This window comes from Peromyscus maniculatus, chromosome 13 (assembly GCF_049852395.1).
Source record: "Peromyscus maniculatus bairdii isolate BWxNUB_F1_BW_parent chromosome 13, HU_Pman_BW_mat_3.1, whole genome shotgun sequence".
NCBI classification, from domain to species: domain Eukaryota; kingdom Metazoa; phylum Chordata; class Mammalia; order Rodentia; family Cricetidae; genus Peromyscus; species Peromyscus maniculatus.
This window is the reverse complement of record NC_134864.1, coordinates 6,158,537-6,185,832: the sequence shown is the minus strand read 5'-3', so window position 1 is coordinate 6,185,832 and position 27,296 is coordinate 6,158,537. Positions and strand designations below refer to the sequence as shown.

At 46.1% G+C, this 27,296-nt stretch overlaps 1 protein-coding gene across 1 annotated transcript in view; it reads right to left on the bottom strand.

Moving 5' to 3' along the window:
• Trpm8 (transient receptor potential cation channel subfamily M member 8) overlaps positions 1-23,740 on the bottom strand; it is an 82,948-nt gene extending 59,208 nt beyond the window's left edge. Inside the window, exons 1-8 of the mRNA XM_006988644.4 lie at positions 23,564-23,740; positions 18,961-19,082; positions 14,809-14,882; positions 10,012-10,168; positions 9,040-9,217; positions 5,908-6,080; positions 3,801-3,975; positions 2,293-2,360 (exon numbers count right to left, since the gene is read on the bottom strand). Coding sequence (XP_006988706.4) covers positions 2,293-2,360; positions 3,801-3,975; positions 5,908-6,080; positions 9,040-9,217; positions 10,012-10,168; positions 14,809-14,882; positions 18,961-19,082; positions 23,564-23,567 — 951 coding nt within the window. The 5' untranslated portion in view covers positions 23,568-23,740. The remainder of the gene's footprint in view (positions 1-2,292; positions 2,361-3,800; positions 3,976-5,907; positions 6,081-9,039; positions 9,218-10,011; positions 10,169-14,808; positions 14,883-18,960; positions 19,083-23,563) is intronic.
• Between the last annotated feature and the right edge of the window lie 3,556 nt (positions 23,741-27,296).

Below are 27,296 nucleotides of genomic sequence, written 5' to 3'. Positions count from 1 at the left end.
TTAAAACTCAAAACACAGAAAAGCCATCCAGGGAAATTATAGAGAAAAAAAAAAAAAAAAAAAAAACAACTAGGGAGAAGAAGGAACATCCAACACAAGAAGTGTTTTAAACCCTAAATACATATTGTCAGGAAAAACCTTGCCACAGCAAACTAGAGATGAAATGTCAAGGCCACAAAGAAGCAATATCTAAAGTTATGGGGAAAGGCACCAACTCACAAATGCAATCCCATGAGAGATACCAGATGACTCGGGAGAAACCCCAAGTCAGGAAAATCAGGAATGGCAAGCTTCAGTCCCTGGAAGTTAAAAAAATACCTGCCAAAAAGATCAGCATGCCTGAAAAAAATTACCTTTTAAAGCTGAAGAAGGGCGCTAGAGAGATGTTTCTCTCTCCCCTGGTAGCAAAATCAGAACAAAATTTACCGAAGACCTCAATCCCCGACCTGGAACTTTGAACTGGCACAGGAGAACATGGGCAGAACATTTCGAGACACATACGTAGGCAAGTCCCTGATGGAAAGGATTCCAGTGGATCAGGAAACAGGAGCAGGGGTTGAGAAATAGAACTGCATGAAATAAACAAACTCCTCCATAGCAAAGGAAAGTTAACAGAATGAAGAGACAGCTCGCAAACGGGAGAGAAATCTTTGCTATCGATGTGGCTGACATATCGATATCTAGAACCTATCAACTCAAATAGTTAAGCCCCAAAGTCCCAAACTATACAGTCAGCAAATGAGCAACTGAATTCTGAAAGGGAAAAATCAGTAGCCATCTTGAGAGACGCTTCCCCCTCCCCTCCTCCAAAGGTATTTGCTGACCAGCAGTTTTAGAAGTGACCAGAAGTTGAACTTATAAGGCTGGGACAATAAATCTATGTATCCTGGACTTGGCAGAACAAGATATGGGGAGTAATGGGCTCAACTGACGAGAAATTGAACTTATAGGAGAGCAGGACTGGAACAATAAATCTGAATGTATGTATCCTGGGTTCAAAAAAAGCAGGACATAGGGAGTAAAAATTTATGTCTCTGTAGATACCCTGAGTCTTGTTAGCCATCAGTAAACCTCATGCTTATAGTTCAGCCAATAACTTCAAAGAACTACCTCACCCTTAGCCCCCTCGTCCAATCCCAAGCTGCATGTAAACCTTCCTATACAAACCCCTTCAAGTGAGTGCTCAGGGGTGTCCTCCTCCACCCGCTGTGTCTGATGCTGGACGCACCAAGCTTGCTTGTTTTGTTATTAAAAAACCTCTGTGTGCTTGTTGGATAACGGCCCTGTGGTGGTCTTGCGACCTGGGCACAACAAATTCAATGGTTGGTCCTCAAAAGAAAAAATACAAATGGCAAAAAAAGAAAATATGTTTAACATCCTTAGTCCTCAGGAAAACACAGATGAGAACCACCTTGAGAGGCCATCTCAGCGCTGTCAGACTGACCCGCATCAAGAAAGGAAGCGACCCAACACCAGTGAAGGTGCCTGGAAAAGCAATCCTTACACACTTCCAGTGGGCATTTAAATTAGTAAAACAAGTCACTACAGGAATTTAAATTAGTGAAGTAAGTCACTATAGGAATTTAAATTAGTGAAGTAAGTCACTATAGGAATTTAAATTAGTGAAGTAAGTCACTATAGGAATTTAAATTAGTGAAATCACTACAGGAATAAATACAGAGGGACCTCAAAGTACAATCAAAAGCAGAACAACCATATGACCTAGCGTAGCTCTCATGAGTACACACCCAAAGGGACTGAAGTCAGCAGGCACCAGAGACACCAGCACACCCATGATCTCTAGGGTACTGTTCCCAATAGCTAAGATATATAACCAGACGAGCCACCCAAGAGATGGAGGGATAAAGTATTGGATGTGTACACAGGGGAGTGTTGTTAGCCATAAAAAATGAAGCCTTATCATTTGTAGAGAAATTGGTAGAGCTGTGGATAATAATGTTGAGTGAGAAAAGACAAATTGTATTTCCTCTTGTATGCAGAATCTAGACTTACACACACACACACACACACACACACCATAAAGGGAGAACGGACTGTGTGGGGGAAGGAAAGAAGAGACTGAAGAAGTCGGGAGGGGGCAGTTTACTGAACATGAGGAAAGTACAGGAATAACCGTGTGTGAAGAGGTCACGTTGAGACCCATTTTATACACTACCAGGAAATGTAGCTTTCAATGATTAGACAAACCCAAAAGACTGGGGGAGTAGGGGAAGGGAGTGGGGGGCACGCAGCTATTGGGTAAGCCCTTCAGAAAACCAAGCCAGAACTCACTTTCAAAGTCTCTCTTCCACCTCCTTGAGCAAAGCACACGATGGGGATCTTACCACCATAGTTGGAATCTGTAAAACAAAAGCAAAGTCTGTTTTGGATTCCGCTTTGAGGAGTGGGTGTGGCAGGAAGTGGGATGGGGCAGGAGATGGGAGGAGCATCTGAGAGGAGAGCTCCTGGAGTGGGTAATAACTGCTTGGGGGTGACCTTGACCCTGAGCTGATAGATCACAATGAAGGAGTCCCTGTGGCCAGACCGTCAGCAGGGTGGCATGGGTTACTGCTTTTAAAATGCTAAAGTCGGTGCTTCAGTAACATCTGTGGGTTTGATTAGATTGGGCTGAAGTTGGCTCTTATTCTCTCCCTCATTTGTATAATCCCGGGTTTTCTTAAGTGGGTGATAAATTTGCATAATGAGGCATTCTCTCAATGGAGCTTAGTGCATCTATAAATAGCTTCCCAAGCTATCTCTCAGTTGAGGGGAAAACAATTAAGAGAATGTCCTGGAAGGCAGTCTATCACTACACCACAGGACAACCTTGCTCCAAAGCAGGACACCTCTCAGCATCCTGCCCACAGGAAAGGAAGATGCGTGCAGTTTAGCAGATAAGGTCTTACTTACACTCAGTTTCTGCAAAGCCAATGTTTTAGGGGATTCTATTCTAGTAGAGTACAGAAGGAGCCAAACTTAAAACATCAGCTGGCCTTCCAGTTGTGACACTAGTCTGGTGGCTTCTTAACAAGCCTACTGTTGAGTCTCAAACCCAGGTCAAACGGCTGAGCTGCCTATTTAACATAACACTGACACTGGCTCCCAGGTTCTCCCAGCATCCCTCAGTCCCTACCCGTTACAGAGAATGGCTGTCATACCCAGCTCTCTCTCTACGCTGAACTCTCCAGCCCAGGGGCTGGGCAGGGCTGCCCTTCCCCCAGAGGCTCCTCCCTAGATAACCCAGACATTTTGGTTCCCTTCCTCACTTTGTACTTTTGCCTCTTGACGGCTACACTCTGTTCCTCTCTCTCCCCCCTCTGTCTCCCCTTCCCCTTCTACCCAAGGGCCCAGCTCAGTCTGGCCATGTCCACTCTGGACTCTCCCAGATGTCTCTGCCTCTGGCTACGCTCTCCCACATATCTATAATAAACTCCCCCTCCACCATACCTAGGAGTGGTCATGTCCTTTTCCTTCCCTTTTATTCCTATTTTTTTTCATTCATCTACAACTGCATTGCTTCTTAAACACATATTTTTCTATTAGGGGCTTCACTTGTTCCAGACGCCTATAGAAAAAAAAGCCAGCCGGCTCCCTAAATGAATGAATGCAAGAAGGTATCTGTCACTGCCTTCAACACGCTGAAGGACATGTCACCCTGGCAGAGGCACTCCTGGGATGCTGAAGAAAGAGGAGAAATACAAGCTCCTCTTTAGCAGAGAAGACACTGAATCAAGAGGGCTCCCCCCAGCTGTCACCACAACAGCCATGCATGGCTGGCCTCCCGGTTCCTAACTGCTGACCTTGACTGGTCCGCTCAGAGATGTACTTCTCCAGCTGATTTCGCAGCTTGGCTTCCACCGTGGGGTGTCCATGACATCCATTGTCCACCAACAGCAAGTGGGTGTGATTGTTGTCTAGGATGTATAGAGGGTCTCTCTTGAAGTCATCCATGATGTATTGAGCTGAGAAATAGCCCTGCAAAGCACAGGGACACTTGTCTTTGAGATGCAGGGTGACACTATCACGAATGGAGAAGGAGAGCTGTGCTGTCTTTTTCATACGCATATAATGCTCTCGTGACTCAAAAACAGAATACTGATCAAAGAATTTAAAAAAAAAAAACAGATGATGGAAAGCTAAGAAAATTCTCTGAAACAGATCTAACGTGTAGTAGAGTGTAAGTGTTTCAAACAGCTGTCTTTTCAGGTTGGCTGAGCCTCCATCCTGTTCTGCCCATAGCAGAGAGAGAGACAGCCATAGTGAGCCCTGGGAGCCTGTATCAGAAGATGTGGCCAACAAGATTGTTATGATCACTTTGTTTCATACAGGAGACCTAACACTGTCACCCAGGAAAATAACAGAGAAACCAGGAAGCCAACCACAATATCACAAGAGTTTATGGCAAAACCATGATGTCACTGAAGATTGTCATCGGAAATAAAAAAAAAAAAAAAAAAGAATAAAAACTAGTAGTATAATTTAAGCCTCTAAAAACTATGTCTTCTACAGAAATGAAGACTGGCCGGGCGGTGGTGGCGCACGCCTTTAATCCCAGCACTCGGGAGGCAGAGCCAGGCGGATCTCTGTGAGTTCGAGGCCAGCCTGGGCTACCAAGTGAGTCCCAGGAAAGGCGCAAAGCTACACAGAGAAACCCTGTCTCGAAAATCCAAAAAAAAAAAAAAAAAAAAAAAAAAAAAAAAAAAAAAAAAAAAAAAAAAAGAAATGAAGACTGTAGCATATAAATGAAAATGTAAATTATGCTTAATTCTAAGAGCCGTGGGTTGTCGTCATCAAGATTTTATGTGCAGTTAGTTATTTTCTATGCATATATCTGTGTGGTTCATAATTTCACGCTTATAAGCATTTCCATACTGTCAAAACATCCTCACAAGTAATATTTTCCTACTTCTATGGTTATTCTTCATTTGTGTGGTAATATGTCTGGACTTCCCTCTTTAGCAATAAATATTACTAGATTATAATATCTAATAATAAATACCAATCACAAGCATTGCTGGATATCTAGATTTATATCAATTCTTCATTATTATTACAAAAATATTTTTAAAGAACATCTTTGCCCTAATATTAAATTCTCTTGGGACAAGTTTATTAATGTAATTGTTGGAATTTCCTATAAACAGTTTTTACACTCCTGATACATGTCTAAACAGTGTTCTGTGAAGAACACAGTCCTGTGCCCCTTCTTAGCCTCAAAAATGGCGACAGAGACAAGAAAGAGAAATATGTTTTCTTAAAACCACAGCCTTTAACATTTACCATCTAAATGTCTAGTGAGCCACAGATGGAATGAGGTATGCACTGAATTTAGATTTCTGAACATCTACCCCAAATGTGAGTGGGACTTGGGGAGTTTCTCACTGTTTCCAAAACGTCACGCTTGGCACACATGACAGTGGATATCATATGTCTACAGTGCATTCTGGACATGATTGGAGGGAGGTCTGCTACCTTCTAAACCAGTTCTCAAGAAACATTTGGTGGTGTGGATCTCAAGGCCTTCTCCTTACTGGCTTAAGGACAGAGAACAACAATGGATCTGAACTCTCAAGAATCTAGCATAGCAGTGCAAGATTGTACCCACAAGTGAACCCTTTTGAGATGGATTGGGATCATAAATTATAAAAACAATAGGCCCAAATCTAACATGAGCTTGCTGGGGACAGATGTTAATGACAAAATGCCTCCACTGTTAGCTCCTGCTTTGGAGTCCCTTAAGTGTGCCCCCCTCCCCCTTGTTTTTTTGACTGCTGAGGTCCATAGGCTGTTCTCCTAGGACAGGCTTTCCCACGATCTGACTCATCACAGAGCCCCAGCACTCAGGCACAGTCATTGCCCTGATCTCTCTCCCACAGCACCTTGCAGACCTCCCTGCCCCACCGGTACCTCATCATTGCAGTTCCTGATGAGGGTGTCCCTGTTGGAGACCATGCCCCATGCCGCTATGCCAATGGCCACGATGTTCTCTTCTGAATTCCTGCTGATGGTGTTGTCTCTCACCACTTCGCCTATGTACTTCATCAGACCGTAGTGCGTGCCTCCTGTGAGAATCCAGGCACCTGTGGACGAGAGCAGGGGAACGGAATGTCACCTGATGCTGAGGAAGGTTTTTGTCCAGTTTCTGGACTCCTAAGGAAACCTTCCTGCCATGAGCTCTAAGAGTCTGTCTGCACTGAGAGCTGGACTATGGGATGGGACCACACGGCAAACAAGAAGAGGGTCCCAGGTCATCAAGGGCTCCTGAGAGGCACGTACTAGAAAGCACAAGTTCTGGGCTCCGTGCTAGATATGCATTCTCAACCTCGACAGAAGGTGGACTCCTGAGTCTCCAGGGGAATGCTTTCATGAACAGTGAACGCCTGGCCTGAGCCTGTAAGAGAGCTGGCCAGCGCATCCAAAGATGGCAGTGTGCTCCCTCTCCAGACCTCATGCTGCTCAGAACAGAGTAGCCCTTCCCAGCCCCAGCAATTCTGCTTTGCTTCCCACAACTTTGCATATTTTTTTTTTTTTTTGATTTTTCGAGACAGGGTTTCTCTGTGTAGCTTTGCGCCTTTCCTGGAACTCACTTGGTAGCCCAGGCTGGCCTTGAACTCACAGAGATCCGCCTGCCTCTGCCTCCAGAGTGCTGGGATTAAAGGCATGCACCACCACCGCCCGGCCAACTTTGCATATTTTTATTAAAGGTTTATATCTGATGATCTTCTCAATGTCAAGCATGTTGCAGAGTTTTAATGCAAAATAAAAGAAACAAAAGATCTGTAGGCTTGGGTTTAGGACAGTCCCCACTCGGAGGACACCCTCCATCCTTAGGGCAGTCCCCACTCGGAGGACACTCTCCATCCTTAGGGCAGTCCCCACTCGGAGGACACTCTCCATCCTTAGGGCAGTCCCCACTCAGAGGACACTCTCCATCCTTAGGGCAGTCCCCACCCTGAGAAGTCACTATTTTCTCTTTACTGGTTCTAGCAGTGGAAGACTTCAGAGTCCCGAGGTGGCAGCCGTCCTCTCTAGTTTTTAGAAAGTCCTTTCATTTGCTGTCTGTCTCATTGTCTAGTTTCCTTGCCATCTTTGACAAGGAAGAACTAGGTCATCAGTCACCTCCCACATCAGAGACCTGACAATACTTACAGTGTGGCCCTTAGAAGGTTCAAACCTGATTCCTTAAGCCAGTTCTCAGTGTTCCTTCTTAAAATAAGGTAATTGGGCATGACCAACACCAAGGACTCTGGAGTATCGCCTTCTTCGCTCTGGTTAAACAAATAGCGTCTACCTTGCTATGCTAGTTAGAAATCAACTGTCTTCCAGGCCAAGGACATTTATTCTGTTCACATTGTGTTTACGTGTGTGTGTGGGGGGGGGGTGTATGTATGTGTGTACCTGTGTGTGTACATGTGTGTATGTGTACATGTATGTATGTGTACATAGGTGTATGTATGTGTGTGTATGTGTGCATGTGTGTGTATGTGTGTACCTGTGTGTGTACATGTGTGTATGTGTACACAGGTGTATGTATGTGTGTGTGTATGTGTGCGTGTGTGTGTACACGTGTGCTTGAGTATCTCTGCTACAGCACGTGTGTAGGTCAGAGTACAACTTTCTGTCAGTTCTCTCCCATCTTGTGGGTTCCAGGCATCAGACTCAGGTTGTCAGCTTGACGGAAAGCACCTTTACCTGCTGAGCCATCCCGCTGGTCCCAATGCCGGGGACCTTCGTGTGTTCTTCTATGTTATTCCCAGGGCCTTCAACAACCCTGGACGTACACTGGGAAATTCAGATCTAAGATGAAGTGTGTTTCCCCAGTTCTGTCTGTCAACGCCCCTTTGCAAAAGAAGTTTCGGAAGTGTTAAGTTCAGGCAAACTGAACTCACTTATGAGAAAGACATCAGCCAAACCTAAGCTAAGATCTGCAGAGCTATTGATGTGTGCTCATCGACATGTGGTGACAGATGAAGGCTGAGAACTAGTGCTGATGTAAGAAAACCAGAAAGATGAAAAGTTACAGGACTTTGGAACTCAAGTGGAGAAAAAGTTTCTTTCTTAGAAAGGTCATTGAGGGGCACAATGACTATTAGTCTCCGTCAATGTAAACTGTCCCTGCCTTGGCTGGAAAATTGAACTGGAGTATACGTAAGGGACTTCCCTCCTCTTTGGAGATGTATGCAGTGAATTTGGGGGCTAAGAGCCATGGTGTCTGCAGTCTACTCTCAAATTATTTTGCCCCAAACCCTAGTACATGAATATTCATAAAATATTAGAAGACAAATGTAGGAACTACCAGCCATCAGTAAATCTAGAAGCATGCACATATGTTCATCATATTACTCTTGAAACATTTCTGTAATGCTTCAAAGTTTTTAAATTAAAAAACGTAAAAAGAGAGAACATACTAAGTTGAATATATGAGGTCAAAGCTACCATTATCTGGGTCATACAACTACACAGTCTTACAACCTATCCTTCAGCCTCTGCTTCCAAAAGTACATCAGTGGTCTCCAAGATTAAAGAGAAATCTTATTAAAATGCTCTTTTTGATTTACTAGAATATTCTGATTAAATTTTTATATGTGTAAATAATGAAATAAAACTACTGGGAGATATTATTTTTGTAATCAAGGTAACCTCCTTAATGCCAACTGAGAGTTACTCTGTAAATTTGCCAACCAGAGCATCTTATCTTTCCACCTACCTGAGAATTTTATTTATAATAATAAAACAACTATATTTCCCCAGGCTGGAGAGATGGCTCAGCCATTATGAGTACATATTGCTCTTGTAGAGGACCAGGGTCCAATACCCAATACCCAAAGCTCACAACTGCCTGTATCTCCAGCTCCAACGCCCTCTTCTGAATTCTGAAGATACTTGCACTCATGTGCACATACCCACAGAGATGCACACAGTTCTAGGAACATCTGGATTCTGCAGGAAAGTGACAAGGGGAAACTTAGTCCTTTGCACCCAAGATGCAGTACAGACTAGGAATAATGATCCCTGGACATTCTCTCAGTGCCTGCGTACCTTTAGACTGTGCGATGTAAATCAGCCGACTGAAGATCTTGCGCATGCGTGGCTTCAAAGCAAAGTTTTTGGCACCACCAGTCACAGAAATGACCAGGTTGGGTGTTTTGAGGTGCCAGTGCTGGGTCAGCAGTTCGTACAGGGTTTCGGAGTCTGTGTCACAGGATAAGCGGATATACTGTGGGGGCAAGATAAAAGCGCCAGGTTTGTGTGCTCTGCCCTGGGGTGTGGGGTGGCTGCCTGCTGCTGGGGCATGGGAGAGGGTGTCCTAGGCAAGGCTGATACCAGGGCCTCTTCCACAAGCCAGATGGAGACCCTGAAACTCCATCTGGCCTTTGAGCTATTGGAAGCAGGGTAGGCAAGAGATGATGAAGGGGTCCTCAAACTGCCATCTTGGCACACCTGGATGAGCCAAGGAGATGGGCAGCCTGTAGGGAAAGTCACTGACCCAGCATGAAGCAGAGCCCCAGACAGTGGGCAGGGACCACTAGGACAGAGCTTGTATACGCATGGGATCAAAGTCCAGTCATCCAGCCTGTGGGCTGAGCTATCACTAAACAAAGCATGGAAATACTTGGAGAAGATGAGTTTCTAATGGAAAGATCCTTGTAAAACTCATGGATGTAAAGAATTGTCACCTTAGTTGGAGCTACAGAATACCCTCAGGAACGCTATCCCCAACTAAAGGGACTACTCACCAAAGTATTCTCCCATCCTCTAACAGGCTCAGCAGTGTCACAGGGACCCACGACATGACTAGACTACAGCTCCAGTCATGACGTCATCCTTAACTACTGATTTTCTGACCGAGCACAATCTAGTCACTGTCTTTTGACTTTTCACAACTTGTCTTCTCCTGCAACGATTGTGGTAATTACCCATGCCCCCACCTCCACGCTCCTGGACAACTCAAGGCAACTAAGGCAGCCCAAGCTCTTAGCACATATATTAAAGCAGAAGGCGGGTGCTTACCTTGCCTTTCTTCCCCAGAGTCTCAAACTGAATGTCACCAAAGGCGTCTGTCGGAAACTCCTTGGTATGTTTCTTGTAGTTCCATTTCTCGTTTTGGTTGATCTGGGTGCCTTCAATGTGCTGGCTCTGGGCATAGCCACACTTGCATGTGTTCTCCCTGAGTCAGTCATGTTTGGGGGAAGCAACAGATTTCCATCTACTTAAATGGCTTGTCACATCTTAGGGTAAACTACGCACTATAAACTTAAACCAACGCAAGAAGAAATTCTGTCACCGTCTCTTACTCCCAGACTAGTTCCCTCATCTCAGCTGATTGTCTAGAAACTAGTTTGGTGTTTTATTCCCATTGCTAATTACCTGTTTGCCAATGAGCTTGCCCTGTGCTGGGAGGAGAGAGGCAGAGAGCAGAGCCCTGCCCTCATGGAGCACATTAGGTGTGGGAGAAGCCACAAAGCTGGTAAGAGGTGGAACTCAGGAATCTGGGAACCATTTGCTCTGCATCTCACATAGTCTGAGCTAACTCACAGGAGCCCAGGCACAGGCAGACATTAGTGCTTTAGTGCCAACCTCGTCAGATGCTGCTGTGGGATGGTCTGTATGTCAAATGCTCTGATTGGTCAATAAATAAAACACTGATTGGCCAGTGGCCAGGAAGGAAGTATAGGCAGGACTAACAGAATTGAGAGAACAGGAAGGCAGAGAGAGACACTGCCAGCTGCCGCCATGACAAGCAGCATGTGAAGATGTCGGTAAGCAACGAGCCACGTGGCAAGGTATAGATTTATAGAAATGAATTAATTTAAGATATAAGAACTAGATAGCTAGAAGCCATACAGTTTGTAAGCAATATAAGTCTCTGTGTTTACTTGGTTGGATCTGAGTGGCTGTGGGACTGGCGGGTGAGAGAGATTTGTCCTAACTGTGAGCCAGGCAGGACCAGAAAAACTCCAGCTACAAGATGCCCAGCAAGTCATGCTCTTCTGAGGCGAGGTAATTTCTTTCCATGAGCTGCACTCATGGGGGAGACATTGTCCCCTGGCACAGGCCCAAAGTTCTCCAGAGCTTAGAAACCACCTTTCTCTACCAGATGGTAAGTGCTTAGATGACTTTGGGCTAATAATAGTTTGGCCTAGACAAGGAAAACTGCCATAGTGAGCATTAGCTCTTCCCATTGGGAGTGCAACAGAATTCAATGTTAACTGCCCACTCAGGGACACATATGCATGACAGGAAGCTGAAAGAGGAGAAAAAGACACACAGTAAGTGGTGAAGACTATCCTCTCCTTCTACAATACTCTGTAATCATTTTAACAGGTGTCTGAGAGCACTGCTTACGATAAAATAACATCTGCAACATCCCAGCTGAGACTGATGTGATTTCCTGCCCTCGAGTTGCTCTGAGTCTCCTGGAGTGGCTAAGTACAAATATGGCAAAGATCATGGAGGGTCCAACCAAATGCCTCCTTTTGGAGGAACTCCTGGCACAGTCCCTCTCCTGTCTGCCATGCTGTGAGGGGCAGGAACGGTGCAAAGCATTGAGTGGGCGTGGTGCCCAGCACATGCTCTGCCAAGGAGCCCTGCAGCTCAGGGTGCGGCATGCATGTGAGCCCAGGAACAACGAAGGACTGACAACCAAAAAGAAGGGAAGGCACAGTGAAAATAGCTGCAATCACAGTCCATGTGTGACCAGTACAACAGTCCAGGACAGAGCAAAGAAACAATGGAGCCGGACAGTGTCATCCAACATCTTCATGGGTGACCAAAAGTCCAATGTCCTATTGTATATCCTTTGCCCAAGGCTAAGAGGATCAATGCCTCTCACTGTTACCAGTGTCTCCACTCTCACAATGAAGTATATGACCCAAGATGTGGACCTATTCCAGGGTATGGGGACAGTGTAAAAGATCCACCCATGTCTAGCATCCTTGGACCGTACACACTCAGTCAACTGTGCAAGACAATCCTGGAGCAAAGATTCCCACAACAGGCTGAGCCAGATAAAGATAAGTCAATTGAGAAAGTCTTCTTTCTGGCTGGATTCTATACTTTATATTCTCCATCCAAAAATATAATGGCATCTAGCAAACACTGTGTGAATGGATGAGCAAATAGGAATGACATTGATCCGTCTGCCTGTAAATCATTTATATCTGCAACCATTGTCAATGATTTGTGTAAAGTAGATATTTTGGTTTTTCTTCCAAGATACAAGGATGCATATACACAACTGCCATAGACCAGAGGAAGCTCTGTGTTTCAAGGTCTTCATCACTGTCGAATTTGTCTGGCATATGGCAAAATGTAGGACGAGCCCTAAGATTGCTATCTGGCAGTAGGTTGGTCATATTTTCATTTATGATATGATGAGGATGAGCTCCTTCTAAACAGTCAACAGAAGTTCACAGCTCAGTAGGCCAGTGTCATGACCACTCCAGAAGTAGATGACCTGTGGCCAAACCAAACTGCCTGTTTCTACTGCCAGGAAGCAGTGACCTCAGCTGCATCCCAGGGGCCCAGCGCTTCCCTGTTATTAGCACTTCATGTGAAGCACTGAGGCCAGATTAGCCACCAGAGCCATCCAAGGGAGAGACTATCATAAGGAGCAAAGGCATCTCATCAGGAATCCTCACCAGCACCCGCTGTCATCCAGGAAGGTATTGCTGTTGCCTCCTCTTGCAGGCCCCTGCTGGGGAGCATACACTTGACCTGGTCCTGAAGAGACTGCCATTGCTCCCCAACACCATCTGTACCATCAGAGTGACCTTGTTTATGCACCCAAATCCTGAGCATCTGCCCACAGTCAACAGGCCCAGGGACACTTTTGACATTGGTGTCCCTTTCTTGAAAATTTGGGAACAAAATCAGAATTAGGACCAGAAGATCTGTCCTCATCTCCCTCCAGGCCACACAGAAGTCCTGTGGGTGCTAAGGAAGAAGGAGGAAGCAGCTGCAGGAAGGAGTGGAGACAAAAGGGGGCAGACAGGACTTTCCGAGTCCCCACAAACCTAGTCACAGTTTCTGACTGCTCAAGGGACCCAGCCACTGCCTGCTCTTAGGTGACATTCCTGTCTCCTCCAAGCAAGTCCCCTCTTTTCAGTTCAACTCATTGAATTCTCTAACAGAAACTCCTAATGACTACAGAGTGTGAAAACTGCCCTGATCTAAAGGATCTGTGAAAATGTTAAATATTGTTTAATTATAAAGATGGAGCTACAGACTAGACCCTGTCGCATCCCTCGGGCAGGATCTTGCCTCTGTTTGTACAGCCCCCAGGGAGCGTCACCCAGCTTAGCCAAGGAAAAGGGAGTCCGCGGGGACTGAGCCACACCTGCAAGCCTTTCTCTTACCAAGTCCCGGGGGACTTCCTGGGACAAGGCTGCTCCCCAGGTCCCTCTCTCTGCTCTGTCACTACTGCCTGCCATCCCACTCTCCTTTGGCACAAGTCCCCAGCCTCCCAGGCTCGCAGTAGGGTAGCATATGCCCCACTTTGTCCTTGTTACAGCTGAAGTGGACTCCTGAGTCCTTTTCCCGCCAAAGATAGGGTTACATCTTAAATGACCTATTGACCAAAAAAGTTGTCTGGCTCCTCTATGGGCTGGAGCCCTCCAAGAACCAATATGCATGAATCATTTAGAAACAGGGAAAAGGGCTTGCCAGAAAAGAACTGGGGGTATGGACATGTGCAGGAGGGGTAGGGATAGCAGAGAGGAGAGCTGGAAAGGATTGGGGGGACACTGGCTGCCTAATTCGCAACCTCAGAACCAAAGTTCTGAATCCCACAGAGTTATACTCATCTTTATTGTGGCCATGAACCATGTGTGGCTATTTGATTTTGTAGTTAAACGAAGAATAATTAAAGCTGGTAAAGGAGTTCCTTGGTGACACTAGCCACATTTCAGGAGATCAGTAGTCACGTGGCGCGGCCATGTCGACAGCATTGATACCAGGAAAGTTTTGTTGCAAAGAGCTGTGATTGCAGACAAATTACTTCCTGTTTCTACACAGGACTCAACATGAATAAGGAAGCAAGAGCCGAAGAGAACAAACCAGCTCCATGGGAATCCCACTTTAAGAGTGTTAGTAGATAGCTGCTAGGCTGCATAATGTCTCAAAGATGGCCAACAGAGGAGAAGTTCCAGCATCCTCCTCCAGGGACCACTCAGACAGACATCCACTAGGGATGAAAGTGAAGGTCTGCCTGGGCTTAGTACATGCGTGGCAACCCCAGGGTCACAGCAGTTATCTATGGCCTGTGTCCTCTAGTTTACAAGTAACAACAGAAGGGGGCATCAGGATTTCTTGCCACGCCATTTGAGTCCCTCGTTTTGTATCGTACAGGATGGAACCCATTCATTTTCTCACCTGCTCATTAGCATTATGAAAGACCCTCTGTGTGGTGGGCTTGTGGGGCCTCTTTTGGAGCCAGCTGATCCCCCAAGCACAGGGGACTTAGAGCAGAGGAGCACCCACTTAGAAGAGACGCCCCAAGGACCACAGCTGTGAAGAAGGGACATGCAGATAGTATAGGAGCGTGTGGGTAGAATTGCCTGCAGAGTGTTGGGCAACAGACAGGGTGGACTCCCAGGCTCATGGGAGTACTGGAGGGAGTGACAGGGAAGGACCAAACCAGGCAATTCCGCAGGCATGTCAAATCCATCCCAATCACACGCCATCGGGGACGTTTGAGATGCAACCACCTCCAGTAATGAACTCCTAGGTGTCTGCTCACTGCACTAACAGTCAGCGACAATGAATCCTGAAACACAGAAGCAAATGTGGAAGAAAGCTGTAGCTTACATGGCCTTGGAGTCTCTGGTAAAGAAGACGCATTCTCGTTTTTTAAAGTTTGTCTGAATAAAATTCACCAAATCCTGTGAAGAAAAAAAAATATGGAGTAATACATTACTCATCTGTTCTCACACCTGCTGGTATTAATGAACACTATCTATGTCCTAGCCTGCCTTCAAAGGCCGCCTTGGCATCCTTTTTGTTTCTTTTAGTGTACTCTGGGTTTATTTTTAATGACACACACATTTAAACTGGTTTTTTTTTGTTGTTGTTTTTTGAGACAAGGTTACTCTGTGTAGCTTTGGAACCTGTCCTGGCTCTCGCTCTGTAGACCAGGCTGGCCTCAAACTCGCAGAGATCCACCTGCCTCTGCCTCCCAAGTGCTGGGATTAAAAACGTGTGCCACCACTGCCCGGCTAAACTGTTTAACTAAATGAAAATATTTCCAAAAGTTGTTTAGAGTTGTCTTGTGTATAAATGGCATCACACACACACACACACACACACACACACACACACACACACACACACACACACTTTTTCTCTCTTCGCAGTTACCAGGGAACAGAAGTGTTGGATGGTAGTTTGGAATTAGAAAAAACTATCGATGCATATTTTCAGTCCTCTTCTGCCTACTTTCTAAAAAGGAGATGTTTTCCGAAATGTCCTACCTTTGTATTTATTCTACTGTGAACAAAGTAATTAGGCATAACTGGGATCTAGTCCTAAGAACCAGCCCAAGCCTTTATAAGCCAAAGATGTCTCTTATGTTGGCAGAGCAAGACATTTGAAAACACATTCCTCACAGTGAGAGAATTGGCAATAGCTCTGTATCATAAATAGTGACCAAGATACAAAAGGACTGTCAATCAACAAAAACACAGCAGATGGTCCAATGGGAAAGCAGCAAGACAGAGCAGATATGGAAAAAAAGGGGGGGCCCACAGGAAAGCCATAAACACATGAAAAGCTCACCCATGTGGAGAGGCCACTTTACATCCACCAGGCCAACAAAACTTGAAAAAAAATGACGGTTGACAGCCATTGCAGAGGAAGATGAAGGTGAAGGACCTCACACTCCCAATGGGTGAGAGAGCAAATTAGTACTACTCAGGACAATTGCACATGAAGCCATTTCTCCGAGGACCCGTGGGGAGAACGGTTTCCCATGAGCCACCTGCACTCTCTCAATTCATGGAGCTTCATCCTCAGAGATGTCTAGCCCTGATGAAGCGGGGCTGTTAGGGACTTCCCTTCTCCAGACACCCCAGTCAATTGCAAGTCATCAGGTCTGGCAGCTGAAGTCCTCAGAACACTTCCCCCATGGGTGGCCTCACAAGACAGGCTAGCTCTGAAGCCAGCCCTGGCTTCTTGTCCCCTACAGCACAGCCAGCACCAGATACGTGCTGCAAAAGTGGGATTCCTCTCCTGGATGGAGTTCACCATGCACCCCCAACTCCTGCACTGACAAGTTCTCTGGGATCAGCCACTGGGGAGCCTTGCCTCCTTTCTCACACTTTGAACATGAGTGGCCCCATAAATCTCCTTGTTTAAACCCAGACCTATTAAGAGAGACATTCCACCTTCAACTACCAGTCCTCAACACAAAGGACATGGTTTTTCCAGATAGATCCAGAGTACACATCCAAGAACACTGGGTAGTGTCGCTTCCAACATCCAAAGCCAGAAACCCAAGTAAGGTCTCTTTGAGATGGGGTAAACAGAAGCTCGTAGTGGAGTTCCACATAGCAGAGCAAAAAAATTACAGCTGCTATATACATCAACGTAGACCTATCCCCAAAACAGTAGTGTTAAGTGAAAACCAAAGAACTCGCAGAAGAACACTTGTAGAGCACACCTGCACTTGTTGCAAACGGGGACAAAGCCAGCAACACCTTACACAAGGACAAGGTAACACACAGCTCAGGGGAGTGCCTGTGACCTGTGCCAGGACAGAAGACACCCGGGGGGGGGGGGGGAGGGTGACGGGGGACGACACGGGACTTCACATGGGCACTTTGAAGCATTCTGCTTCTCAGGCTGGAGGTGGCTCCCAGGTAGTCATGGTGATGACCTCTGGAAGCTCAGAAGCAGCATTTCTTCTATGTGTACTCCTCAACGAAACTTAGCATAAACACAGTTCCTATGCTTCTCTGCATAAAAAGCACTGGAAACTCTGTGCTGCTCGAAGTCTCAGCCTTCATCCCACTTCCAGGGGCACCAGTGCCTGAGGCCATTGGCTCTCTGGAGAGAGTCTTCCAGTAGTGCTTCATCACTTGGAGTCAAAGGAGGTGAAGGAGGAGGAGAGAAAGACCTGGACATTCTGGAGAGGTCCCCATTGCCTTTGTCCACTGTTACGGGGCAGCACTAAAGTGAGACATGGGGACTAACTCTAAGGGGGTGTGCTTAGTCCTGGGGGTGTGCAGGATTAGGAGTGGCACCCGAGGGTCCTGAGCACCTCTTCCCTTCATTCCAGCGGTGGAAGGTAGGTCTCAGCTGGAGGAAGGCACAGGCTTCTGCTGCTCCCCTTTGTGAGTTTGCCGACAGCTCAGTGATCCACACGGTCAACCGGTCAGATGAAAAACGATGGCATGACAGGCACCCTGACTCTCCCCGACCCCTGTTCCTTCTCCTTTATAAAGCCGACTTCTATCCCAACACTTCATGCTGTAGTCAGCGGGAGCCAGACATCAGACTGCAGTGTTCTGACAAACGAAAGTGTGTGCCAAGCCTTGCAGTGTGGGGAGCTGGCTGGAGGGGACCACGTGCGGCGTGAGTAAAACTCAGCCTCCTGGTGTCCCGCTAGCCAGTTCCAGTAAGAAGCCGCGGCCTGTTGGCAGTGTCGGCCCTGGCTCAGGAGAGATGGGCCAGAGGAAGCAACCAGGAGACAAAAGCAACTACATTGAGTCAAGGACATGGATGTCATAACTCAGTCCTGAACCCACAAGGTGAGAGGGAAAGTGTCAATCATGGGCAGTGAAATCAACACTAAAACCACGATAAGAATGAAGAGAATAAATGACTCCAGGCTGCCCAGCGCCAGATGGGGCATCTACACTACAACCCCGACGCCTAACACTTGGGGGACATCAGAAAATGGGGAGGGGCAGCTGGGCAGTGGTGGCGCATGCCTTTAATCCCAGCACTTGGGGGAGGCAGAGGCAGGCAGATCTCTGTGAGTTTGGGGCCAGCCTGGTCTACAAAGCGAGTTCCCGGAAAGGCGCAAAGCTACACAGAGAAACCCTGTCTCAAAAAACCAAAAACAAAGAGAGAGAGAGAGAGAGAGAGAGAGAGAGAGAGAGAGAGAGAGAGAGAGAGAGAAAGGAGGGAGGGAGGGAGGGAGGGAGGGAGGGAGGGAGGGAGGAAGGAAGGAAGGAAAGAAAGAAAGAAAGAAAGAAAGAAAGAAAGAAAGAAAGAAAGAAAGAAAGAAAGAAAGAAAGAAAGAAAGAAAGAAAGAAAGAAAGAAAGAAAGAAAGATAATGTGGAGGGCCAAGGTTGTAGGAACCAGAAGTCTGCATGATAATGTCTTCTGAACAGGACAGAGATGTTGCTCCCATGAACTCAACAATGCAGCTGCCTGCACAGACCTGAAAAGTCCACACTAATCCACATGTCACCACAGATGAGGAAAATTTCATAAAGCCTCACTCCTAGAAGCTTTATGAAGAGCTACAGGCAGTCAATGGCTGCTGGGGGAGGACAATCCATGCAAATAAAGTGTCAATGCTAATTAGACTCAATAGGTTACACACACACACACACACACACACACACACACACACACACTCATCAAAATAGAAGAAGAGGTCAGGAATTCAATAAGGGGTTGTGGGGGGGGGGGCACAGGAAGAGTTGGATGGGAAAAACGGAACAGAGATGATATAAATATAGTATACTTGTATAAAATCCTCAAATCTTACCAGGAAAAAAAATTTAAGAAACACAGTGTTTAAAATTTTTCCTAATGGCTTATTAAAATAACTGTCATCTTAAAAGAGAAATGCATGAAATATAATACAGCAATGAATATGCTTCTACATCCTACATAAAATAACTCATAAAACAAATACTAATTAGGACACAAGAGATTATCTTTTTAAAGACGGCCAGTCGGTCACTAAATGACCCTAACTGTGTCAAGCGGCCTCAGTGTGGACTTACACTGTCGCTGTAGGACACATCGGTGCTCCGAGACACACTGGAGTACAGGGTCCGGGTGCTGCCCAGGGTCCCGTTCCTGCGGCTCCTCATGCTGAGCCTGGCTCCCTCGAAAGACATCTTGCCTGTGGAGATTGGAGGGCAAGCGGGTTACACACATAAAAGGACTTCCCCGGAAGCGTGTGCCCCGCTGCCCCCTCCTCCCACTCTCCTTTCCTTACCATGGGCAGTGGACTATGTTCCGTCCGGCTCACCTGCATCGTCTACCCTGCACCTATTTCATCCTCTGGGACTCAGCAGGCATTTCTGCCCTGGGCACTGTGTCCTCTCCCACCCCTCATGCCTCAGTGCTGCCGCCCTATGGTAGCAACAGGCACGACAGCATTTTATGACCAGCATTCCTGAGACAAACTTGGGTGACCCACCCCCGAGTACCATCCACTGCGATTGCACTAATTGTCTACTTGGTTGATGAATGTGGAATGGCTAACACTAAAAAAGTATAGAAAATTACTATGTGCCTTTCTCCTTCTCTCTCTCTCTCTCTCTCTCTCTCTCTCTCTCTCTCTCTCTGTGAGCATTCCCATTCCAGGGCACATGTGGAGGTCAGAGGTCAACTTAAGGGGGTAGGTTCTTCCCTTCCACAATGCATTCCGAGAACTGAACCCGGTCCCTCAGGCTTGTGTGACAAGTACTTTCTCCTGCTGAGCCGGCTCCCTGGCCTCTGACGGGCATCATGTATCAGTCAGCTCATGGCCACAGTGGAGACAGGATCTTGGGTCTGATCCAAACCAAGCAAGGCCTGCAAGTCACATGCCCCAGGTCTCCCTGAAACTCTGAGGTTGGTATGTGAGTCTCAGGGACACCCCACACCTCCCACCTGTGTGAGCATCAGGGAAGTTCGTCTGTCTTGAGGGGGCCTTGCTTTCCTCACTCTTCATCTCACTCGAAGACACTCATCTCTGCTGCCGGAGACCCAGTCCCTCATGTCTCCTAAGCTCTGACCTGCATCCCAAGCTCCAGACAAAACCCAGACCATATGACCTGTAAATGCAGCAAACGGGACATTTCTAGAACAAAATCACTACCCACACTCCTCACTGTCTTCTCCTCTAGGGACCACGTGCATCCTGGACTGTGCCCTACTTCAGAGCCACAGATCTTGGGAACTCTCCTGGAATCCACTCGGCATGCACAGCCCAAACTGGTTAAAGTACTAAACATCTCTCTTACTTCTCCCCTACCAGGCATTTCAAAGAGCCGCACAGAGTATTAATAGGTACTTCACATACATTACTGTAAAACCGCAAATCAATCCTGCAATGCATTCGAGATGCCCTCCATACAGCAAATTGCTTCTGAGTGGGGCCCAGACGGTCGAGAAGCAATTTCACTTGCTTTGCAATGAGAAACTTTACTGCCCTGTAAAGGAAAAGGTGTGTTTTTGCGTTGGAGACCGCATCTCCGCCAAACCATGGAAGCTGTGCAGCCGGCAGGCAGCCCGCAGGCCTCTCCCGTCTCTTTCGGGCATTGGTCGCTAATCCTTGTCTGAGGTCAGCTGACCACATGAATCCATGTGAATCCAGGCACTTTTTATGACGTCTCATGTAACACATGGTACAGGTGCACGTTTACTGATCCTCCAGACACATTCCGGTGTGAAAAATAAAACAAGCTTTTGGAAGAAGTCCCAAGAGAAAAGACCGGAAGAGAGCTCCCAGGGGCCAGAGAGAGGCTGAGAAAAGAGGGCCCTAGGGGAGCCACAGGAAAGGAAAAGAGGCTTAAACTCACCCAAAGGAGAGGGAACTGGAAAGACTGACAAAAACCAGAAAGGCCAGAAGGAAAGAAAGCTGGGCCTTGGGGCGGGCAGCAACATGTCCAATCAATGCCTGCCCACATCTAGTAATCCTGAACCTGCCAGAAAAAATGGGCCAAAGACTGAAATCTAAATCCATGACAGGGGATACAATCTCTAATCAACATAAGTACTGTTCAGCCTCCTTGTAACCAAACAGGAAAAGTTCACCAACAATGAGGCACCAACAGGGAGACTTATGGAAGGCAGTCTTGTGTGTTGGGAAGAGGGTTAGGGGCAGACACTCTCCGACAGTGGGGGTGAGGATCAGGGGTGGAAGGTAGGGGAAAAACGTCTTTAGTTCCTGCAATCATTAGTGATGACATAGCAAGCTTAGGTCTCGCAAACAGCATAGCAAACTTTAAGAATGATCATTATTGGCTTTAGGGAATCTAGATGTTAAACTAAGTTTTCATCTGCAATGCATCCCCTGGTAGCTTGTCTACTCCCCAGTGGATGGTCCGACACCCATGAACATACTGGCAGCATGGTTGCAGACTTGGTGAGAGTTTCTAAAAGTACATAAGCTGGGAGAGAACAAGAGGGAAGGGTGTTGGAATAGTTAAAGGAGAGCATGGGGGTGGATTAGGTTAAAACATATCATATGCATGGCATTCTCAAATGCTGTCGGATGTCTTTCTGTATGCTGTGAATATGTGTTGCTCACAGTGGCTAATAAATAAAGCTGTTTTGGCCTACAGCAAGGCAGCTTAGAGGCAGGTGGGAAAGCATAGATACAGAGAGAAGAAAAGATACCAGCCACCACCAGGAGAAGTAAGATGTGAAAGTACCAGTAAGCCTCAGCCACGTGGCAACTTATAGATTAGTAGAAATGGATTAAGTTATAAGAGCTAGCTAGCAAGAAGCTTGCCATAGGTCATACAGTTTGTAAGTAATATAAGCCTCTCTGTGTTTACTTGGGTCTGAGTGGCTGCAGGACCACAGGTAAGAGAGATTTGTCTGGACCATGGGGGGCCAGGTGGGACCTGAGAAACATACAGCTACATTTGGCACCCAACATGGGGCATGAACCCACAACCCTGAGATTAAGAGTCTCATGCTCTACCAACTGAGCTACCAAACAATAAAAAGATGGTATTCCAGGGCCTGAGGAGATGGCACAGTTGGTGAAGTGCTTGCCTCCCAAGTGTGAAGACCTGAGTCCAGGTCCCAAGAAAGCCCGTTACAATGCTGGCTGTGATGGTGTGCTCTGATCACACCAAGAGCAGGATACTCACAGCAGAGACAAGCAGATGGTGAAGAACTTTGGTGAAGTTCCAGGCCAATGAGACCTTGTCTCAAATAGAAGGTGAAGTATGCCTGAGGATTGCCTGAGGGTTCACACCACAGACTGTCCTCTGACATCCATATGTGTGTACATGTGCACCCACATACACATGAGTGTGAGATCCTGTACACACACACACACACACACACACACACACACACACACACACACAGAGTTACATTTGGAAGATGTTCAATAGTGAGTTACTTGCCACAGGAAAAACTGGAAACAACCTATGTTTCCATCACCAGGAGAATGTTTCTCCCAGAATAGATGAGAAGATGATGTGGTGACAGGGGAGTCCTGATGATATGGGAAATTGCTAGGGCTTCTTGCATGTAGCAAAAGATCAAAGTGAAGGAAGTAACAAAAAAGTTCTGATTTCTGTACTTGTGCTCAAGTGCTATCCCTGTGACCTTAAATGAATGCTTCCGGACACAGTTTCCCTACACAGGCAAGTCAGGCAGCATGCTTGCTGTTAAGGCAACCATCAAATGCATCACACACAACACTCAAAAACATGTGGATCCAGATCCATCAAAGTGCTAGCCACTGTTGTGTGGGCAGAAGGGGGGGCTATGCATGATTTTAATTTTATTCTTTAACTTTTCATGTTTTCCCAAATTAAATATATCATGTATGCCACCTGGAAAACAATCTTTAATGAAAAGGAACACATCTTGGAGCTGGATGAGGTGAAGATAACCCCTCTCCTCCAGGAGACAGGAGGTGGAAAGAGTGAAGATGGCCACACAAAGGTCTCTGTCTCCAGAGCACAAAGAGAGGAAAGCAGAGCTGGAAGAGAGAAAGTCATCATGGGTCGTTTGCTCTACAGAGGAAGTATCAAGTTTGAGTCTTGGGAAAGAAAAGTAACAGATCAGGGGAAACCAAAGTCCAGAGTAAATATCAGAATATAATAATGTTAACAATAACAGTACAGGGACCAGAGGGCATCTCGAGGGTCGATGGAAGAGATGAGCAATTGAAAATAAAATGGTTTAAGAGAACCACAAGTCTACCCAAGAACACAGGTTTTTGGGGGGCTCACTCAGCAGCCAGAGATATAACTTCAAAAGAGTCCCCTCAGGGTCTCTCTCCATATTAATAGGAGCAAAGCAATCTTCATCAGGCTTTTTATTTGTGGTTCTAAAAAGTTTCCTTTTGTATAAGAATATAGATGCAAACATCTGCCCTGAAGCCCTTGGTCCATTCTATCTATTTGTTCTGGTCATATAACTGCACAGGTGGACAGAAAAATTTCTGTAGCTCTTGTCTCTTGGAATGGAGAGGGAGCTACTACTTCACTCAAGGAAAAAAATCACTTAGAGATAGTTTAAAGCTGAGGCATTTGTTCATGCCAGCTTGTCCTACAACTGGGAATTAAACTTTCACACAGACCTTGAAAGGCAGGATTCATAACCCCAAGGTTCTAACACAGTATAACACAGAATGGCATAACATACCCATGCTATTTGATTCGCAAGCTCTTGAAGGCTCACCAGAGATGCTTCTTGGACGCTGTTTCTTTCTAGAGCAGGTACTGGTGCTCTGCCATCCAGAACACTTCTTTGAATGTGAGTTTCAAGTCCAGGGCCTCTTGGCTTATCTCTTGCTCCACATGAGTGTATTTCTCTCAATCATGGAACTCTGGAGAGCAATAGGACAATGAAGTCAAGAAAAAAATGACAGGCACTGCCTAATGTGGGCCAACTCATGAAGATGACCACATCATGAATGAGACTCCACTAGGAAAACAGCATGGAAGGTGCCCTAGAGACTGAGTGGTGGTTTTGATGAGGATGGATTCATGCAATTTGTGAGCTTTGCTCAGTACCCTATTCTGCTTCCAAAACATCATAGAGGAGGGAGCTGGGGAGATGGCTCAAAGCTTAAGAGTACTTGTTGCCCTTGCAGGGGACCTGGGTTCAGCTTCCAGGAACAGGGTCACAACCATTTGTAACTTCAGTTCCAGAGGAATCTGATGGCTCCTTCTGGCTTCCATGGGCACTGTTCACATAGAGTGCACATACATTCATTCAGACACACACACACATACACATACATAAAAATACTTTTTTAAGTCATAGGGATAAGAATGAAGCATGAAAGCCCTGGTGTCCTTCACTTCCAGGATTCATAGAGGAATGGAAGACACACTTTCCCATAGCAATGAAAACCATATGTCAAGAGAAAGTCAAATGAACACACCTAAGAAACATCTACTAATCTAACATAACACTAGAGGAAGAAAAAGCTACCACGGTACAGAAAAAAGCCAAAGCAATGGCTGTGGGTCTGAATAAAAACCAGACTGAGGCTGGGCTCCATGACTATCATCAGCTAACATAGCCTCTCATGTCTCAGTCCCTCGTTCCTGGGGCTGTGCCTAGCCCCGTGGGTTTATGGTGAAGGTCAAAGACAATGTCTTTACATCAGACTTGGCACGGTGGTCAAGTGGCATCAGTGTCAGATCTGAACTATTCCCACTGAACTCGTGTTGGGACCTTCTAAGAACAGCGAAAGAGGTGCATGATGGAAAGGAAGGTGTTGGGAAGGGCTGGTACTACATAAGTTCTTGGAAGAACCTAAATAGATTTGCATCCTAAAGGACCAGAAGCAGAGGGAGCAAGTGCAGAAGATCTGGTAAGAGAAGTGAGGGGCTCCGTGAGTGGGGTAGAGGGGTGTCACCCATTAGACTCAATGAAGAGCATTGTTATTAGCAGGAGTAGAGCTGTTAGGCTGAGGGTCTCTGTCTTTTCTCAGCTGTGAGCCTAAGAACACCATCAAGTTTCAGCTCTGTGAACCTTTCCAACATAGGAACTCATCTATGTGGAATCTCCAGCATAGGAACTCATCTATGTGGGCCTCTCCAACATAGGAACTCATCTGTGTGGGCCTCTCCCACATAGGAACTCATCTGTGTGGGCCTCTCCAACATAGAAACTGGTCTCTGTGTGCTTCTCCAACATAGAAACTGGTCTCTGTGGGCCTCTCTAACATGGAGACTGCTCTGAGTGGGCCTTTCCAAATGGAGACTGGTCTCTGTGGGCCTCTCCATCATGATGACTTGACCATAGTGATCTCTCTAACTTGGCAACTTGCTTTATTGAAACAAATGGCTAAGAAAGTAACAGAAAGCATGATAGCAAGACAAATTCACAATCTTGTATTATCCAACCATAAAAGTGACAACCTATTACATTCTTTATATTCTTTTGATGGGCAGCAAAACTTTAGGTCCAGCCCACACTCAAGGAGAGGGGCTGTAAGATACTGGGAGGTGGGCATCCTAGGGGACTCTCAGAAGCCTGTCTACCACTGCACCCTTTAATTTAACAGTCACTACCGGTACTCTTGATTTATCAAATATAATTATTCTTTTAATATAATATCATGCCAAGAATGGCCACAAGACTACCAAATACCACTCGAGCTCCACAGTGTAACCCCAGGGCAAGCCCCCCTAAGTGCCTGACTCAGAGTTAACTATAGAAAAGGGGGAAAGAACTCACAAGTAACCTACATTCTCATCACTAACCTTTAAAATGGTGATTGGTGCTCCTGTCTGCCAATTACCATGACACTTATCACCCCACTTTACTACAGCACCCAACTTTATCTGACTTTGACCCATCATATGATTCAGCTCTTCTTTTTGTTACACATATTTATTCTTCTTTGAGAAGAAATATTATCTCCCTACTAATGGTCATTTCTGCATCTTCTACTCTCCCAGGTGGCTCTCTTGGCCTTCCTGGCAGGCATGGCCTTCCTTCCTGGCTGGTCCACCCTGGACTCATCCATCAGCATCAGAAAACACCATGGGGAAGATTTCAATGGAGCATGACAAGAAGTGTGCATTCTAGGAGGTTGGTATCGGTGCGAGGGTCTTTGCAGAGAGTTCACACACACGGACAGCTTGACCTGTGCTTACCTCCAATGCTACAAGCTTGATTCTGTTTTCATTATATTTTTGGACCCTGTAAAGTAAACTCTATGGGCAGCATCAATGCTGTTCTCTCTGTACCACATTTACGCCTTTGTCCCTTATTTATCAGGGTTAATAGTTGATATTGATTCTGGCTAGAAATGGGTCTAAAATTTTCATATTGATCATAAAGTCTCCTATGTGCAAACTCAAGTTTGTTTTTGTTTTCTGGAAATTATATTGTTGTTTTCTGATTACAGTTCTTTGTTTTTGTTTCCTGGAAATCATGTTGTTGTTTTCTGATTACAGCCTCCCCTGGGCATGGGTGATCTCACACAAGATTATGTTTCTTCAGATTCATAACAGGTCACAAAGACAACTGTGAGGGAAAGAGGGGGTATGGTAGCTCAGAGCTAAATGCAAGATCTGTGAGTAGAGTGCTGTAGCTGAAGTTTTTCTGGTCCTGCCTGACCCATGGTCAGGACAAATCTCTCTCACCAGCCAGACCCACAGCCACTCAGACCCAAGTAAACACAGACACTTATATTACTTGTAAACTCTATGGCCATGGCAGGCTGCTTGCTATCTGTTCTTATATCTTAATTAAGCCATTTCTATAAATCTATACCTTGCCACATGGCTCGTGGCTTACTGGTATCTTACATGTTGCTTGTCATGGCGGAGGCTGGCAGTGTCTCCCTCTGCCTCAGCCTTCCACTTCCCAAAATTCTCCTCTCTCCTTGTCCCGACTATACTTCCTGCCTGGCTACTGGCTCAAATAGCACTTTATCAATCAATCATCCACAGCAGAGTGCCTTTCAGAACTGCTATTGGTCCTCATTTCTACAGAAAGCTGGTACCCTCATAGAAATGGCAAAAACCAGCAGCATCATATGACCAGCATCAAATGATGGCCAACTTCAAATCATTGTGAGGTCAAACCAGAGAAATCACATGAGCTGGCCACAGATGGCTGTCCACAGTATCCTGCATGATCAACACTAATTCCAGAAGAGAGCCAGGAAGGCAGAACACAGTGAGGCTCTGCATGCAGACTCCAATCCATCCAACAGGGATGGGAGCTCCTGTGTCTGTGTTCTTGGTGGCCCAGCTGTGGCAATCACTGGTGACACACGGTGATCATAGAGATTTCTGTAAGGAACCATCACTTTAAAGGCAAAGGTCCTACATGCAGGAAACGTGGACAGGATAAATCCCCTGGAAGCTAAGCTAAGTAAATGATTCTGTAACACAAAGAAAGGAAGCAA